Here is a 20,170-nt window from a genome sequence, read left to right on the forward strand (position 1 = left end):
AAACAGAGTTATATTGGTATGCCCAACACATGATAGTACAGAAATAAAAGAATAAATGAAAAAAGACAAAATACCTATTATGGCCTTTTGGCAGAATCGTTTTTTTTCGGCCTAATGCTAAAACGTCAAAAACAAGTAAATACAACTACTTTTTTTGAATTAATTAACTAACTTTATGATTTCTTTGCTCGTGAACACTGAAAGGCTTGTATAAACACTTCCTGGGTTACGTATTCACTTCCATATGTAAGGTGCAAACCACTTTCTTGCTAATGTTCACCATCAGTTCATTTTTTGTTTTTTCCAATTCAGTTTGTGGGTTGCCTCTTGCTGTTTAGAAATCGAATCCTTCACAATTGAAGTGGACATAGTTTGCTGTTTTTCCTTATCCTTTTCCTTCAAAGCGAGAAATGATTTAGGTAGATTTTGGTACGTCTCCGGTATAGTTAAAAGTTCAGTGTAAGCCTTCTTAACGTCACTGCGCAAAGTAGACAAATCTACGCTAGTGATTATAAATTTGCTTTGGTAAGTCAATGTTCTTCATGCGATCCGAAGCAAAAAACCAAATAGGCTAATGTTCCTCTATTCTCTTTCACGATTTGAATGATCCTTACTGGCCACAGAGGGTAATTCTTAAATCTCGCAAGAGCAGCATCAAACTGTTTGAAATGCGGCATAATACCAAAAAGCAAACGAAAGATTAAGAAAACAGGACTTATCTTTGAGTGAAAACCATAAACATCCATAAACCTACAAAAGACAATTGCGTCTTCTGCGTATTGCTGAAACTGAATACATTCAAAACATTTTTTTCTCATTTTTCAAATATTGAAAAAAAGTTCTCTGGTGGCGTAATGGGATTAGTTTGAGCTCAATAATACGGGAAGGATTGGTCCCAGCTCGATATTGCGGGACCCAGAGTCCGAAAACATGCTGTAGCAAAACATTGCAGGACTGACACAAGGACCTTCGTAGTCAAGAAGCATCAATCCGTTAAAACGAAAAATTGAACCCCCCCCCCAAAAAAAAAAATTTGCTAAATTAATTTTGAGCTACTAATGTTTCGAAGAATTAATCTAATCATACATTAAACCCTCAGTTCTAATTAGTTTTTCCAGTCATCTCGATTTTTATAGAGATTGCATTTCATTTAATTGGCAGTAGCTAACTCTTTTGTGTAGTGATTCCCAGTTCGTTCTAAGTTTGACTTGAATCTTAAATTTATTCATATGTGATGATTAAGTCAAGGATATTTTAGAAAAGACAGGATTCGTGGCATAATTGTTGCAACCGTTCAGCTCTAGAGGTAGAAAAAAAGGGGGAAGTCTTTCTCTTATTTGTGCCTCGATTAGATTTCATCTTCATTTAAGGTCCGTGTGTCACTGTTTTCGTGATCAGAAGATATTTCTTACTCAAGTTTCTTCTTTCGGCCTTCTACTACACCGTTGAACTACTGATGCCCGCCATGAAATAGTGCAGTCGTTCTGAGTTGACATATTATATGGGAGAAATTTTTTGTTGTAATTTTCTCTTTTCGTTAAATAAATGAGTTTTTTTTGTATTTATTGATGCTTCAAAAACAAGAAAAAGAAACCAAAGCATGAGAACTAGATACTAGACTATTGGCCTAGGAAATTGAACAACGCTAGAGATGGAAATCCAATAAAAGAACAAGAAATCAACAAACGAGATGGAAACCCAATATGGATCTTAAAATACAACATTTTGTTTTTTGAAAATTGAATTCCCGTTTAATAATACAACATTTTGTTTCTCAACAAATTGGAATTTCAATGATGATCAGGGAATCCCAATGAGGTCTTTAATGCTCAATTCGCTAATTTTCCGGTATTGAAATTTAATTTTGTTGTTGATAAACACTACAAACAATTTTTGTTGAATCTCAAACAATTATTTTTTAAATTTACCTTTTTTAATTGAATTTTTTTTATTTAATTGCTTAAATAAGGCTAGGGCTTAAGGCCCCTATAAATGGCATGTGTAGCTAGCCTCTCGTACATGGCTAAACGTCGATTGCTTGTGAATCTCCTTTTTTCTACTCAATTTTCTAAGAAATTATCTACCCTTACAAAAAGGAGAATACAAAGGACTCTCAAAATAAATAATTTCACAACTAAGATCGAAAAAATCATAGTTTTTGACCATGTATAGTAAACGAGCTTAAAAAATTGTAATATGAACCGGTCCTTTTTAAAAAATTAAAATAACGATAAACCAGCAAGTTAAATCTCTGGTATTGATAAGCAATACTGGAAAAAAAGGTTAATAAATTAACAAAAAAATTAAGTCTATGCCATTTTTTCACAAAGGTATTTTCTTCTAACGTAGAAGAAGAATGGTTTCGTTAAATTAACAATTTATAGCTATTTTTTTTTATATTTCAGTATGATCGTCACAACGACTAGCTGCTTATTGACTCTATTTGTGGCAATGACGCTTGCTTCCCTAGGTTGGATAGGAGTTGAAACATCTTTATGGTGTGAATATTACTTTCTAAATTGCAATAAGGTAAGTAAATATCTAGATTAAATTTATCAAAGAGGAACTTTAGGGTGGCTTTTTAATGCGACTTGTTACAATTTTTGGAAAAATTTAATATTTTTTGACATCCAGAAAAGATTTGGAAGTGCAGGTGCATCCTCTGATCATGAAAATGATGAATTTAAGAGACAGATTCCCCTTTTTGAGATTTCACCTAAGAATGACCCAGTCCACTTGAAAGTAACAGGGCTGGAGGACAGTGGAATCAATTTTTCCTTCCACAACCAAATTCCAAGATTCCCTTAAAATTTAATCTACAGCGAAAGAGACTAAAAATATAAAATTTTTGACCGTTGACTCAAAGAGTCTTTGCGTTAATTTTCATATATTTGAAACTTATGTAAACACGGTGGTGTCTCATCTATCATGTGTAGTAGATAGATGAGATTGAACCACATTTTTCATACAGTTTACTGTTTGAGATAAGGCTAGTCAGTCACATACTAAAAATAATCTGTAGGTAATTTCTTTGTAAAACATCTGAAAAATCTTCCTCTATTTTTCAGAGCGCACAAACTTCAGAACTATACATAACCTCTGTCATCACTGTAGCTTCCAATATTTTTAATCTTGGGTCATAGATTTCCCTTATTTTCCTTCCAAACTTTTTTCAACTGTGTAAATATATCCTGGGCATTGGATATTCTACTTTTAAGACAATCGCTGCATCCACCGTCCTTACTAACCTAATAATACCTAGGAAGAGAAGCTGTCCACATGATCCATTTTTTAGTTACCCAACATCACCATTTTACCTAAACTTATTTTTAGTCTTGGTGACTTGGTCTTCTTAATATTAACTTTTAAACCCCTCCTTACACCCCAAACTAGCAAAATTTCCAGAAGTTCATTCATATTGCTAAAATGTTCATCTAGGACATCATTAATGAAGATTAGTTCAGGGCTTACATATTTTGGCGACGTTACCTTTGGTTTTCTACTAGCTAAAGACGTAATTTTTCCCCCTTTAATAAAAAGGGAAAATAATTTACTGCTCTTAATATGGTAATATGGCATAAAGAACAATTAAGGGCTGTGATTTACAATTCTGAACTTTTAATAGTAGACTATTGTAAAAAAAAAGTAGTGGTTAAGGTGATCTTGCCATCCCGATATTTTCCGTTGGTGATGAAATAGTAGATTCAATAAGTCTCAGAAAGTGCATACTTCACTGTTTTTTTTTGTTTTTTTTTCTTAGAAAAGTATAAGTTCTTTTGCTAGCCAATCCCTCTGGAAGTATTTTTCAGTACTCCTACGGTGCAATATTTCCATTGCTATTAAGACTAGCTATTTTTTCTTCATATATTTTAATTGGGAAATTCATTGAGAATGTTTTTTTTCTAATCTGAACATCGTTTTTAAAGTTACTGTTGCATTGATTTTATCTGCTTTTATGTATCATTAAAGAATAATATTTTTCCATCTATTAAAATTTTAATATGTTTGTTTTTAAATGTTATTGAAAATTATCAATATTTGTAAAATGTCTACAACCCTGAATTTCAACGGTTTTACATTACTAATATCGCTTAAAAACTTATGAACCCATGCCTCAATCTTTAAATTAATTTCTCCAATTATGATTGTAGAAGGGCTTAATCCAAATTTAGCACCTTTCTATTCAAATGAATTACATTAGAGCCAGGGCGATTTTTAATTCATTATGTGCATGTTTTTTTCTATGTTATTTCTAAAATTCTGAACTTTGAGACTAAGTTTTACCTAAATGATCATGTGGCTAATCAAAATAATTACTGAGAATCAACATAATTTGACTGATATGATAGTTGCTAAGCATACTTTAAGTCTAGTCTGTATAAACGGTATTTCTTTTTCAAGTTTGAACTTATTAAAACGTTTACTTCTTCAGTATATGGATTAAAATATATATTTTATTGTTCATTACACTTACTTAGTTGAATCGGAACAACTTTAGCATTATTTTATTTATTTAACCATTTTTCAAAAGTTTTTGTTGGTCAATTTTATAAGTGGTATTAATTATGCCACTAGCCTGCAAGAAACTTAAATTGGGGGCACAAGGGAAAGACCAAAATATCAAAACACAGCCAAAGTGTTGCTGCCCCCCAAAAAATATCGATAATAAAATTAGGGATACATTACCCTCAAATTCTTTTAACACTAGCTGATAGTACTTGGGAATGACAGCTCAAGCTCCAAGTAGCAAATATCCTTATAGGAGTCCCACGTGCCGGAACCAATTATAAAATTTTGCTATAATTCTTGTATTGAAAATTTATTTTTGTTTCATAAATATTTTCTACGTTCTATTTTTACTTCAAATCATTTTCAATTTAGTGCCACTACGCAAATTATTCAGTGTTGCTATCTAAGGACTGTAATTCAAATTTTTTGAACAAAGTTTTGTGAGTATGCTCTTGAATTGCTTACTATCCGAGCATCACCAAAACTGGAACTTCATCTTCTTCCTTTTCAGTTGAACGTCAATAATGTTGTTCAATGGTAGCATCTAGAATAGATTATGCTAGGAACTGTTGAGCAGACTTTCTTGAAAGTCGAAAACTGATCTATCAAAGAATAATAGAACCAAAAACCCATAGAAATGGTGCCAAAAATATAATCAAAAATCTTAAATGAATGAAAATGAAGGTAAAAATCTTAAATCATGCCAATCTTTCACTAAGTTTATTAATTAAAGCCTAAGAAATCACATTTACAAATGACTGTATCAGAAACTGAGATTTTAAGTATAGCTTTTTTTTAAAAATTATAATAGTTAAATCCTTAGAATCAATATTTCGGCTCATTTATGTCCTGTTTCTTTCACATAAAAGGGTTTCCTGTTGTGAAAAACCACAAAAGTGTTTTGTATTTTATGCCAGATACAGGATGAAAAGTCTCGATCGGTATAAGACACCTCATGTTTGTTTTGTCTGTACTACCTCTACTAGTCTTTACTTTTCTCTTGTCACTTTTTCTTATTATCACAAATTCGTTCAATACGACCTGATTTATCCCAAATTAAACCATTTTTTCTCTTAGAAAATTTGGAACAATATCAGAACGCAAAAACAGATCAGTAGTAAATGTTGTTATTTTGTTTCTTGGTTTTTAATATATTTTACTATTTCTAGACTTCTGGTGCCCTTAACTTAGCAGGTCTGAATAACAGCAATCAGGACAAATTTCCTGTCTCAATAGATGCATCATCTACAATAGAGACAGACAGCTTGTATATGAGCATGCAGAATGATGGCTTATGGAATCATCTAATAAAAGATCGTGTTTATGAGTTTACCAAAACTAAAGAGCTTAGAGAGGACAATATCTGCGATGTTGTGCTGGAGCCAGGTTTTTGTGGTAATCTTATTTTTACTATGACTATTCAGTTCTCATTGGCATAATTACCTGCTAAGGGTGATATAATTTCCTCTTCACTATATTTCTTATAGATTAAGGGGAAACGTTTGTTATTACCCAATAGGTGTTAAAAAATGTTGAAGCCCTAAAATCCAAGGGACAGCCAATTTATTATTCCTAAAATAGTGTCGCAGAAGGTGACAATGGGTATGGCATCGTGTAAGGAAATAGTCACTTCCTGCTACGGTCCAAGCCTAGTTTCCAGAAACGGTTTTAAAAGTTCGAAATCATTTCGTTGTTTTGTTTGTCTCCTCAAGGAGACTATTTGAATTTTCCTTTGAGCTGGTCATTAGTTAGCAGTTTTCTAGCTAGAGAAGAGAGTTAACGCATATAATTTTTTTTTAGAGGATCTTAAACTAATTGCAGAGTAACAATTGAAATCTCTGTTTTAGTTTATTTCTGGAGAAATCTGTTTAATTTTATTTCAGCAACTAATAGTTTATGTTCTAAGCGAGGTTTTACCCACCTTGGCTTGGTATGGCTACTGTATTTTTCCTTCAATTTCAATATATATTATTATTACTATATTATCATGTACGCATAGCTTTTGCAATGCTGCAAAATTCTTTTCATTTTTCTTGTCTCTGAAGCTGCTCATGTAATTGCAACATATTTACCCTACAGAATTGTTAACATGCACGGAATTGACAAAGTGTTCAGAATTTGAATATAAGCAAATAAAAATACTAGTTGTAACTAATAGAAGAGTAATCTAGAAATTGATAGGATTGGCAGAAGTCTTCATAGTCTGAAACCAATCAAGTAAATACAAAATTTCTTCGTTTTAGGGTGGTCTGTTCAAGCACCAAGAATATTATATTCTTTTTTAATGTTACTTGGGATAACTCAAGCAACTGTAAGTTTCATGATGGCCGCTATTGCCTGTACTTCAAGATCCATTGATCCAAGACAAGTAAGTGCATAACATACTTTGGATACCAAAAATCATCGATGAACTCTTGTTGTCGTTCTTACTTTGCTCTAATTTAGACCAACGGATATTTTTTCCAGAACTTTTGAGAGAATTAGTTAACTAGATACTTGCAGGAATTAGACTGACAATAATTGCTATAAAGAAACTATTTCATAGCTAATGTAGCAAAGAACACACCTTTTACAAATAAAGTTAGGCCAGAAATAGGGACCTTTAGATATAAAATACAGCCATGATTGTTTTGTGAAAGACTGGATTTGTGTAAAATTTAAGTAACAAAGTTTATCAAATGCCTTAATCTGCTTACTCTTATAGTGAACTGAGGAAACGATGAAAATACCATTTGTGTCACAATCGGTAACATTTCCGCTCATGGTCTTCTCTAGCTCGCTCTCTGAGCACGTGATCTTTCTGAACAGTAAAGGAATATATTGTTCTGGCATACAGTTTGAATATTTTCAACGGCAAATTTCTTAAGAATATATTATATTGAATATAGCATAGTTCAAGCTATGCTGGCTTCAAGCGACATACACCATTTTTATAACTTTTCAGGAGAGCCAATAAAATGGAAAAAAGTTGGTCTGTTGTGGTCCTACTGAGGAGTGAGGCTAGTGGGGATAAAGGAAACATATTCTAAACCAAATTTTTATTTTAATTTCAGTGTTATAAATTAAATTCAAGTATTCCTAGTGAATTCAAAATTATTCCAAAATTATTACGGCGTATGTATCCTTTTGACTTGACAAATAAGGAGACAAATTCCAGGTCCTATGGTATAGCTCCATAAGATAATCCTCTTCCTTTTTTTCTGAATTAAAATATAACCTGACAAAAAAGAGACATAAGCTCATCAAAGGATTATGTCTCTTTTTATCTTTGAAACGATACCAGGTGAAAACAATTCTGACTGCACCATTCGATTTCTCGTGCTTAGTTTACCCATGAAACATACATTCATTTTGACCAAAATGGCGTACGTTGCACTTTTAATTATCACAGCCGACTTCATCCTATCCATGGCCTCTTATCACAACTATTCATACTGCAACTACTGCTGCTGCTAATACCTCACTGCAGCATCGAGATGCCTGAGGCAAACATAGCTGCGCACGTTCGTCCTCCATCATAGCCTATTCAAAGCTTCCCTCTTTTCACTCCCTCAAGAAATTCCTATTTCCTTTAAGTTCATTCTTATTACATCTTTCTACCCCTCTCAGAGATGAACTAGTTTTGTTTACTCCTAGATGGATGCCTGAAAACATTTATTCTTGGCAATGTGTCATCCTTCCTATACAGAACTGTCCCATCAATCTCAATATATCTCTCATTATACCCCAGGACAGTGGGATATAACAACTTTCTTGCTACAGCTTCCTGTCAAAATATGGTTAGGCATACAAATACCCAAAATAATCCGCAGAAAAGGACAGCACAGCAATGTACTTCTCATATCCTACCTACATAATCTAACAGATTTTTCTTCATTTCTATTGAAATTTGAAATCATCGGTAGCTCAGCTTACCAAGAAACTTGATACACGCGTAAATGCTCCACAACCCCTCTAATTACCTTGTAACTCCGAGTAATCATAATTGTAAGCTCCCAGCCCTAGATATAAGGCTCCAATAAGATCAAATTTAAGTCAGTTTAAAATCTACCAGTGATCATTCATAATGCATGTTTCTATAAATTGATAAATTCTCCGAATGATACATCAGAACTACTACAATAAAGAATGAAGATCCTCTTGTTCTTCATTTTCAAAATTTGTCTGATGGAGAAAATTCCTGTCAAATACATTTAAAGGAAACCAATAAAACTCGTCGTTGTCAATTAGAGGTATTAAAGTCCGATGAAGGAGAATCTTGGCTCTAAGAAGGCTAAACATTGAGGAAACACAAGATAAAAAGATATATGGAAATTTTAAAGCTCTGCATTAAATAGAGGGAGAAGAAAATAGTAATTAAACCCTTTTTATATCAAACACCAGTTAAGTTTTCCACCCAAAATGAAGTTCCAGTGCATGAAAAAAAAATTCTGAATCATCAACTAAGTAGGAAAAAAAGGCTATTTCAGATAACAACGAGTCAACAATTCAGGTAAAGGATGCCTTATGGAGAAAAGTAAGGATTAAATGATATTAATGGAAAGTCTTCGCTAAAATACTTTCCTCATATTCTTTTTTATCTAGGAATGAGAGATTTAATAAAGAAAAAAACTAATTAATGCAAGATGTGCACTAAAGTATTTTTCTCGTACTTAATATATAAAAATTAAGGCCAGTTAGGTGAATTAGCTTTAATTCCTCCTGCAGTAGTAAAATAGCTTGAATAAAGTTATATATAGTACCAGAATCTAATTATAGAAAATTATTCAGATGATAATTAGGGTCAAAGGAGTCGGGAGGAGTTGAATTTGAAAAAAGAAGTGAGAGCATTCATGACTGTACAAAAGTTCAACATCTAGAAATGCCGTCCATTGTACAAGAAAGATCACTAAGAGCCGTAACAGAAGGAAAGGATGTTGTAGTTGAAGCAAAGGCAAATGAAAAGTCTTCAATTATTTTCATCTCCTCACTTCAATTTGTTTATTAAAAGGAAAAAAAAACTTCAAGCCATTATTCTTAGGACGGCTCCTAAGATAAGCCAACTGCCTCAAAAGATTAGGTGAAGAATTTCCCAAAATGAAAATTCGAGATTTTGGTGGAGGAGGTAGAGGCAAGCCTGTTAGAGTGTAAGTCCGAAGAAATGACGATTCACCCGTAAAGGTTGATGCTGTACCTTCTGGTCGAATTCTTCGACTTATAAAGGGCAACATTCCCATTTTGTAACAAAACTATGTTAAGTTGCTTGTCAATGATTGAGCATGGGAGGAGCTATTTGCAAAATTTCCTGATGCTAAAGAAAAAACTTAAGAAATCTTATTCTTCAGCAAACTCTTCAAAACACAATTATTGATTTCCCCAGAAACCAGGCCCTGTCCATGGTTTGAAAAACGACCGGGTCATACAGTGTATATTTTGCAACAAAAAGAAAAGATGACATTTAAAAACCAACAAATTTATTCATACGAAGTTGCTGACAAGGCAGAAAAACTCGTATCCTGAAAAGCATTCATTAAGTGCTTCTGAAAACAAACCATAGTTTTCAAACAGTTCGTGGTAACGAACTGTAGTAAGGAGCGACCCGGCTCAATAGTAACCAAAACTCTAAAAAATGGAATTTTGATACCAATAGCTACATCAAAAGAATCGCATTTTAATGCTGGTTTTAAATATATAAGTTTCATCAAGTTTAGTCTTACCCATCAAAAGTTACGAGCCTGAAAAAATTTGCGTTATTTTAGAAAATAGGGGGAAACGCCCCCTAAAAGTCATAGAATCTTAAAGAAAATCACACCATCAGATTCAGCGTATCGGAGAACCCTACTGTAGAAGTTTCGAGCTCCTATCTACAAAAATATGGAATTTTGCATTTTTTGCCAGAAGGCAGATCACGGATGCGTGTTTATTTGTTTTTTTTTTCTTTTTCCCAGGGGTGATCGTATCGACCCATTTGTCCTAGAATGTTGCAAGAGGGCTCATTCTAACGGAAATGAAAAGTTCTAGTGCCCTTTTTAAGTGACCAAAAAAATTGGAGGGCACCTAGGTCCCCTCCCACGCTAATTATTTTCCCAAAGTCAACGGATCAAAATTCTGAGATAGCCATTTTATTCAGCGTAGTCGAAAAACCTTATAACTATGTCTTTGGGGACGACTTACTGCCCCACAGTCCCCGTGGGAGGGGCAACAAGTTACAAACTTTGACCTGTGCTTACATATTGTAATGGTTATTGGGAAGTATACAGGCGTTTTCAGGAGGATTTTTTTGGTTTGGGGGAGGGGTTGAGAAGAGGGGGATATGCTGGGGGAACTTTCCTTCGAGAATTTGTAATGGGAGAAGAAAATTTCCATGAAGGGAGAGCAGGATTTACTAGCATTATTTAAAAAAACAATTAAAAAATAAAAGTGAAAAAGCTTTTTCAGCTGGAAGTAAGGAACAGCAATAAAACTTAAAACAAACAGAAATTATTACCCATATGAGGGGCTCACCTCCTTCTAATACCTCGCTCTTTACGCTAAAGTATTTTCAGTAATTTCAACTACTTATTCTACGGCTTTTGTGATTCAGGGGGTCATTCTTAATGAATTGGGATAAAATTTAAGCTTTAGTGTAAAGAGCGAGGTACTGACGATGGGGCGAATCCCCTCATATATGTAATAAAAACATGAGAATACAAAAGTTCTTTACGTAAGCTAATTTATAAGTTACGTAAATCTTTTACCAATAAAAAGATTCGTAAAAAATTAAAAGTTCTAGTTGCCTTTTTAATTAACCAAAAAATCGGGGGGCAACTAGGCTTCGTCCCCCGCTCTTTTTTTCTCAAAATCATTCGATGAAAATTATGAGAAAGCCATTGAGCCAAAAAAAAAAAAATATGCAAATTTCGTTTTGATTATTCCTCTGCGGAGAGCCAAAATCAAAACATGCATTTGATTCAAAAACGTTCAGAAATTAAATAAAAAAAACAAGTTTTTTTAACTGAAAGTAAGGAGCGACATTAAAACTTAAAACGCACAGAAATTACTTCGTATATGAAAGAGGCTGCTTCCTCATCAACGCCCCGCTCTTTACGCTAAAGTTTTTTACTGTTTTAAAAAGAAGAATTGAGAGAAAGAGTCAAACTTTAGCGTAAAGAGCGGGGCGTTGATGAGGAAGCAGCCTCTTTCATATACGAAGTAATTTCTGTGCGTTTTAAGTTTTAATGTCGCTCCTTACTTTCAGTTAAAAAAACTTGTTTTTTTTATTTAATTATGAAGAAAAGAGCGGATACAATGATAGATAGATACTTTATTTCGTGATTAAACCAAAAACAAGTATTTCACAGAAAAAAAAACATACACACTACAAAAAAAAAAAAAAAAAAAAATACACACTATCTAAAACAAAACATAAACACTAACTAAAAGTCAAGTCTCTTCGTGGGGGGATAAAATCTGTTTACAATGTTCCGAGCTTTATTATTTCTAATTATCAGCGATAGAGGAAACGACACATTATTTCATATTCGCTTAATTCTAACTCCATTACTATACGCGCTCTACAATAAACAGGGCAATCAAATAGAAGATGATTACATGTTTATATTAGACTGCACAAGCACAATGGAGAGTCAGCTTTCCCGATAAAACAGTTCGTGGTAACGAACTGTAGTAAGGAGCGACCCGGCTCAATAGTAACCGAAAATCTAAAAATTGGAATTTTAATACCAATAGTTACATCAATAGAATCGTATTTTAATGCTGATTTTAAATATATAAGTTTATAATGATTTAAAATAATTAAATATATATCGTCAAGATCAGTTATACCCATCAAAGGTTACGAGTCTGCGAAAATTTGTCTCATTTTAGAAAATAGGGGCAAACACCCCCTAAATGCCATACAATCTTAACGAAAATCACATCATCAGATTCAGCGTATCAGAGAACCTTCTGTTAGAAGTTTCGAGCTCCTATCTACAAAAATGTAGAATTTCGCATTTTTTGCCAGAAGACAGATCTTAGATGCGTGTTTCGTTGTTTTTTGTTTTTCCCCAGGGGTGATCGTATCGACTGAGTGGTCCTAGAATGTCGCGAGAGGGCTCATTATAACGGAAATTTAAAGTTCTAGTACCATTTTTAATTGACAAAAAATTGGAGGGCACCTAGACCCCCTCCGACGCTCATTTACCCCAAAAGTCACCGGATGAAAATTCTGAGATAGCCATTTTGGAATTCAGAGGTCATTCTTATGGAATTGGGAAAAGATTTAAGCTGTAGTGTAAAGAGCGAGGCATTGACGAGGATAGAACCCCCTATATACGCAATAAAAACATACAAATATAGAAATTCGTTATATAAGTTAATTCGTAAGTTACGTATATTTTTTTCCTCTGAAAATGTTTGTAAAAAATTAGAAGTTATAGTTGCCTTCTTAAGTAGTCGAAAAATTGGAGGGCAACTAGGCCTCCTCCCTCGCTACTTTTTTCTCAAAATCTTCTGATTAATTGCAATTGATTAATATGCAAATTTCGTTTTAATTATTAATGTGCGGAGAGCCAAGATCAAAACATGCATTAATTCAAAAACGTCCAGAAATTAAATAAAAAAACAAGTTTTTTAAATGAAAGTAAGGAGCAACATTAAAACTTAAAACGAACAAAAATTACTCCGTATATGAAAGGGACTTTTCCTCCTCAACGCCCCGCTCTTTACACTAAAGTTTCTTACTGTTTTAAAAAGTATGAGTTAAGAGAAAGAGTCAAACTTTAGCGTAAAGAGCGGGGCGTTGAGGAGGAAAGGCCCCTTTCATATACGAAGTAATTTCTGTTCGTTTTAAGTTTTAATGTTGCTCCTTCCTTTCATTTAAAAAAACTTTTTTTTTCTATTGAATCATATTTAAAAATGAAGCAATCTAATATGTACTTTAATAAGCTGTGTTAATCTGCTATTTAGGGAGATTTTATGCAGAGATAAGGTCGTCTTTATTTTCAAAAAAGTTAGCCGGCCATGTGCTAACACAAGTTTTAAACTCATCAAACCATTTTACATACAAAAACTCATTTAAAGATTTACGGTCTATATCAAAGGGCTGAAATGCACTAAAGTCATAAAAAGAAGGACCCAAGAAATTTGCGATAATTTGGTCAGTATAATGGCTATTGTGTGCCGATAACTACTTCCATTCAAGGTAGGACTCAAAACCCTCGGCCACTTTTGAGGTCGACCATTTTTTCCGTATCTAAATATACTCTTAAATCCATTGGAAGCACTCATGCGAGAGCGGTTACTACATGCGTCTAAGCTGTGTTAAAAGATTTAGAAATTATAATTATAGAAGATCTTTGCGCCGACCGTAGCATTAAGCCGAACTGCAGGGGTGAAAGCCAACTATTTCCAGTGATAATCACAATCATTTTATTCGCAATGGCAAGCTCGTATATTTTTACCAAGATTCGAGAGTAGGCTAATCGGACGATATGAAGCTTGATTACCATCATTCTTTTAACAAAAGAACGGGAGTTCTAAATTAGGTAAGCAGCTTCGGAAAAAAGGATTTTGGAAACTTCTCTGAACTACACAGCGGCAAAAACACGGTGAACGAAAAAAGGAAGATTTCGCTTCAAGAAAAACCAAAATTTTTATTACAACATATATTATGGTATTGACATCCGCAAAGTTCAATCTATAATACACTACCGTCTGCCATGTAATGAAGTTTTCTTCCAAATCATAGACGGTTTGGGGAGGCTGGGAAAACAAGGATTTGTCATCAACCTTGTTTGTCCCAAAGAGGAAAAAAAGAAAATTAAACTCGAAACCGCAGCAACCAGAATTATATTAACTTTTAGTTACTATAAGCCTTGGTTTGTTCTTTACTAGGTTTCACATATGAAATATAGAATTAACTAGACCGAATCCTTATATAAGAGTCCTTACCAAATGAAGATGGGTCAATAGCCCAGCGCACCGAGGTGAGGTTTTTATTCATCAATCTCTGAGGTTGCTAGGTATATTAAAAATTTCCGATAGTATAGGCTAGAGTTCGTTTTTTATTACAAAATTATAGCAATCTTTATCTCTTCTTACGGTGATATTGCAAACAGGATAAACCCTACGGATTTTTCTTAGTTTGAATAGTAAGAAATGACTTTTAGAAAATTAAGGAGGTATGTAGGTAAATTTTATACCGTACCAAGAAAAGTTTACCAATGATAATCCTCCCACTATAGGGGACGAGTTCATCGCTACTTCGGGATTAGTTTGCCTTTGCTTGGTTACAGCTACTGCTGCAACCCTCATTACATCTACCACTTCAACCATGATTATCTAGTCTAAAGATAATTGTGTTGTGTCATCCTGTGTTTGATGGCTTATATTAATACTACAATTATTACTGGTTGAAGTTAGTTCTTTACTAAGCATTACCATGGGGCTTGATCGTCTTTTACTAGGTTGCTAGCTACCGCTGCAACCCAGATATGATGAACAATTTTAATATTTCAGTTACTATGTGCCAGAATTCGTCCTTTAATATAGTTTTACTTAAAAATCATTTAATTGAAAATGTCAGTTACTAAGGGTTTTAGTTTATTTTTTAATATAAAACTAAAATAAAATTATCTTGTCGAAAGATGAACGTATATAAATATTGCATTCACTTATTACGTCATTTATGGTTAAAACCTATGATTATGATCATCATTCATCAAGCCTGTAAATGAAAATGCAGTATTTTCGTAAATAGTGATTCCAGTTTAAAAACTTTTGGTTTCTTAATTACAAAAAAAACAAGATGTAGCAATTTCCTGTCAGATGAGCCAGTAAACAGCTCTCTGTAATTTTCCAGTGCCCATCAATCTGAGTTGAAAAAAAAACGGGATAAGGGATGTTTTCGATGGAGAATATCATTGTTGCAGACCCTTTTCTTGCTTTTCAAACCAATATATTTTCCTTGTTGTTCAAGCCAAGGGATAGTTAGTTTCCTATATAGGGGTATTAGATAAGGTGGTTCTAATAGTGTACTTCTTTCTTTGATCTAACTCTATTCCAGGATTTGAGGTCTGTTTTGTTTTTTTACTATGGACGTGATTGTCTTTTTCTTTCGTTTTCAAATCATTATATTTTCCTTGTTGGTCAAACCAAGAGACTTCCGAATTAAACAATCAAAATTATTGCTCAGACACCATATATATGTTTGCAGTTTGCGGTTAAAAAAAGGTTATACTATTTAGAATTTTCAGCAATAAATCTAGTTTCAGTTGACAAATCAGATTTTTTGTTAAAAACTAGTGGATTTTGTATAACTATTTGTGCTAAACTGCATTTTCTTTTAATATAGTTAATACAGGCTTCAAATCAGTTAGTATAGGCTGGAGTTCATTTTTTATTATATTAAATAAAAAAAAAGTTTTTTTTAACCGAAAGTAAGGAGCGACATTGAAACTTAAAACGGACAGAAATTGCTTCGTATATGAAAGAGGCTGCTTCCTCATCAACACCCCGCTCTTTACGCTAAAGTTTGACTCTATCTCTCAACTCTTTTTTTTTAAAACAGTAAAAAAAACTTTAGCGTAAAGAGCGGGGCGTTGATAAGGAAGCAGGCCCTTTCATATACGAAGTAATTTCTGTTCGTTTTAAGTTTTAATGTCGCTCCTTACTTTCAGTTAAAAAAACTTGTTTTTTTTTAATTTGATTTCTGAACATTTGATATACGTAACTTACAAATTAGCTTACGTAACGAACTCTTGTATTTTAATGTTTTTATTACATATATGAGGGGGCTCAACCCCTCGTCAGTACCTCGCTCTTTACACTAAAGCTTAAATTTTGTCCCAATTCATTAAGAATGACCCCTGAATCACAAAAGCCGTAGAATAAATGGTTAAAATTACTAAAAATACTTTAGCATAAAGAGAAGTATAGGAGGAGGTGAGCACCTCATATGCGTAATAATTTCGGTTCGTTTTAAGTTTTAATGCTGCTCCTTACTTCCAGTTGAAAAAAACTTTTTCATATTTATTTTTTCATTGTTTTTTTTTAAAAATGCTAGAAAATCCTAAGCTCCCTTCTTGGAAATTTTCTTCCCCCATGACAAATTCCTCGATGGAAAGTTCCCCCAACATATCCCTTTTTCTCAACCCCTCCCCCAACAAAAAAATCCCCCTGAAAAAGTCTGTAAACTTCCCAATAACCATTACTATAAGTAAGCACTGGTCAAAGTTTGTAACTTGTAGCCCCTCCAACAGGGACTGTGGGGGAAAAAAATAGTTATAAGGTTTCTTAACTACGCTTAATAAAATGGCTATCTCAGAATTTTGATCCGTGACTTTAGGAAAATAATTAGCGTGGAAGGGGGCCTAGGCGCCCACCAATTTTTTGTCACTTAAAAAGGGCACTAGAACTTTTCATTTCCGTTAGAAGAAGCCCTATCACAACATTCTAGGACTACTGGGTCGATATGATCACCCCTGGGAAAAAAACACGCATCCGTGATCTGCCTTCTGGCAAAAAATACAAAATTCCACATTTTTGTAGATTAAATAAAAAAAAACAAGTTTTTTCAACTGAAAGTTAGGAGCGACATTAAAACTTAAAACGAACAGAAATTATTTCGTATATGAAAGGGGCTGCTTCCTCATCAACGACCCGCTCTTTACGCTTTCTTTCTCTCAACTCTTCTTTTTAAAACAGTAAAAAACTTTAGCGTAAAGAGCGGGGCGTTGATGAGGAAGCAGCCCCTTTTATATACGAAGTAATTTCTGTTCGTTTTCAGTTTTAACGTTGCTCCTTACTTTCAGTTGAAAAAACTTGTTTTTTTATTTAATTTCTGAACGTTTTTGAATCAATGCATGTTTTGATTTTGGCTCTCCGCAGAAAAATAATTAAAACGAAATTTGGATATTTTTTTTTTTTGGCTAAATGACTTTCTCATAATTTTGATCGAATGATTTTGAGAAAAAAGAGCGGGGGAGGAAGCCTAGTTGCCCTCCAATTTTTTGGTTAATAAAAAAGGCAACTATAACTTTTAATTTTTTACGAATCTTTTTATTAGTAAAAGATATACGTAACTTATAAACTAGCTTACGTAAAGAATTTTTTATTCTCATGTTTTTATTACACATATGAGAGGGTTTGCCCCCTCGTCAGTACCTCTCTCTTTACACTAAATCTCAAATTTTGGCCCAATTCATTAAGAATGACCCCTGAATCACAAAAGCCGTAGAATAAATAGTTGACATTACTAAAAATACTTTAGCGTAAAGAGCGAGGTATTAGGAGGAGGTGAGCCCCACATATGGATAATAATTTCTGATCGTTTTAAGTTTTAATGCTGCTCCTTATTTCCAGCTGAAAAAAAACTTTCATATTTATTTTTTCATTGTTTTTTTTTTAATAATGCTAGTAAATCCTGCGCTCCCTTCATGGAAATTTTTTTCCCCCATGACAAATTCCTCGATGGAAAGTTCCCCCAGTATATCCCCCTCTTTTCAGCCCCTCTCCCCAACCAAAAAATCCTCCTGAAAACATCTGTACACTTCCCAATAACCATTACTATATGTAAGCACTGGTCAAAGTTTGTAACTTGTAGCCCCTCCCACTGGGACTGTGGAGGAGTGAGTTGTCCCCAAAGACATAGTTATAAGGTTTTTCGACTACGCTGAATAAAATGGCTATCTCAGAATTTTGATCCGTTGACTTTGGGAAAATAATTAGCGTGGGAGGGGGCCTAGGTGCCCTCCAATTTTTTGGCCACTTAAAAAGGGCACTAGAACTTTTCATTTCCGTTAGAATGAGCCCTCTCGCAACATTCTAGGACAACTGGGTCGATACGATCACCCCTGGGAAAAAGAAAAAAGAAAAAAAAAAAAAAAAAAAAAAAACAAATAAACACGCATCCGTGATCTGCCTTCTGGCAAAAAATACAAAATTCCACATTTTTGTAGATAGGAGCTTGAAACTTCGACAGTAGTGTTCTCTGATACGCTGAATCTGATGGTGTAATTTTCATTAAGATTCTATGACTTTTAGGGGGTGTTTTCTCCTATTTTCTAAAATAACACAAATTTTCTGAGGCTCGTAACTTTTGGTGCGTAAGACTCAACTTGATGAAACTTATATATTTAAAATCAGCATTAAAATGCGATTCTTTAGATGTAGCTATTGGTATCAAAATTCCATTTTTTAGAGTTTTGGTTTCTATTGAGCCGGGTCGCTTCTTACTACAGTTCGTTACCACGAACTGTTTGATAGGAGCTTGAAACTTCTACAATAGGGTTCTCTGGTACGCTGAATCCGATGGTGTGATTTTTGTTAAGCTACTATGACTTTTAGGGGTTGTTCCCCTGTTTCCTAAAATAAGGCAAATTTTCTCAGGCTTGTAGCTTTTGATGGTTAAGACTAAACTTGACGAAACTTATATATTTAAAACCAATATTAAAATGCGATTCTTTTGATGTAGCTATTGGTATCAAATTTCCATTTTTTAGAGTTTTGGTTACTATTGAGCCGGGTCGCTTCTTACTACAGTTATTTACTGTATAAAAGAAAAAAGATGCCGTCGATGCAGAATATCGGGTTTTCAGCCAGCTTTCTTGTTTTTCAAGGCAGTGAATTTTCTTCGCTATTCAATCCAAGGGATAGTTAGTTTGTTATAAAGGGTGCTGGACAAGGCGGTTCTAATAGTGTACTTTTTATCTGACTCTAGCTTTAGGCGGAATGGGCTATTTTGTTGTTTTTTTTTTTACTTTGGGACGCGATCGTGTCTTACTAGCTTGCTAGTTACCGCTGCAACCCAGATTACAAACAAGAAAAGCCTACGGCTTTTCGTTCGTTGAAATAGTAAGAATCGAGCCTCAGATGATCAGGCAGAAAAGTAAGCTACCCACGATACCGGTGACATTTACATAATGCTCATTTACATTATGGATCCTTTTATATAATATTTGTAAAAATAATAGACAAACTTCAGAGAGTCAGGAAGTCACAAAATCCAATGTGCCATGGTTTATTCATATACTAGGTTTCATCCGTCCCGTCCGTCTGTTTTTTCGCCCATGATATTGGCCACTCGTACCGACGAGGAAGTGGGCAATTGATATTCTTTTCGAAATAGTAGAAAACATGCCACCACCAAATATGGGAAAAGTAATTGTTTGGTCCTTTTTCCTTTAATACAGGATTATTAGCTAAGGTATGATATATCCAAAAGAGTCTCGTTGTAATGTAATATGCCAGAATAACATCTACGGAGTAATGGCCATGAGCAATCATCAAAAAGACAACACCAGATACTGACACCATAATAGCTATCCAATGTAGTGGCCAGTAACGCTTGGGAGTATATTCCTGGAATATAAGGCAAGTCAATGTTAGAATGACAGTATGACCACTGTATATATAGTCTCCACAGAATGTTGACATGCCGGTGATACTAAGACCCATTCCAATAAAGCTTTTAAGTGCTCTTATTATCACATTCCATACCGTGGCATCATTCGCCTTTGGAGAACAATAATATGTTTTTGAGGCAACTGGCAGTACAGTGACATAAATTGTTAGGCATCGGAAAAGATAAAGCACACCCAGCAGAAAAAAAATCCGTCGAATCAGAATAAGTTTGTATTTATGGAAGCACACAAGCACTGCGCATGACAGTCCAGAAAAGACTAAGATGGCCTCAGAGACA

General features: G+C 34.0%; 2 protein-coding genes across 2 annotated transcripts in view; one reads left to right on the plus strand and one right to left on the minus strand.

The window, feature by feature from the left end:
* The window catches only part of LOC136031952 (adenosine deaminase-like), a 233,178-nt gene that overhangs the window by 187,424 nt on the left and 25,584 nt on the right, over nt 1-20,170 (minus strand). The window lies entirely within an intron of this gene.
* Nucleotides 1-20,170, plus strand: part of LOC136031953 (uncharacterized) — a 55,475-nt gene that overhangs the window by 20,607 nt on the left and 14,698 nt on the right. Inside the window, exons 3-5 of the mRNA XM_065711963.1 lie at nt 2,406-2,529; nt 5,679-5,904; nt 6,753-6,877. Of these exons, the coding sequence (XP_065568035.1) occupies nt 2,406-2,529; nt 5,679-5,904; nt 6,753-6,877 (475 nt within the window). The remainder of the gene's footprint in view (nt 1-2,405; nt 2,530-5,678; nt 5,905-6,752; nt 6,878-20,170) is intronic.

The sequence above is a fragment of the Artemia franciscana genome, chromosome 10, assembly GCF_032884065.1.
Source record: "Artemia franciscana chromosome 10, ASM3288406v1, whole genome shotgun sequence".
Lineage (NCBI taxonomy): Eukaryota > Metazoa > Arthropoda > Branchiopoda > Anostraca > Artemiidae > Artemia > Artemia franciscana.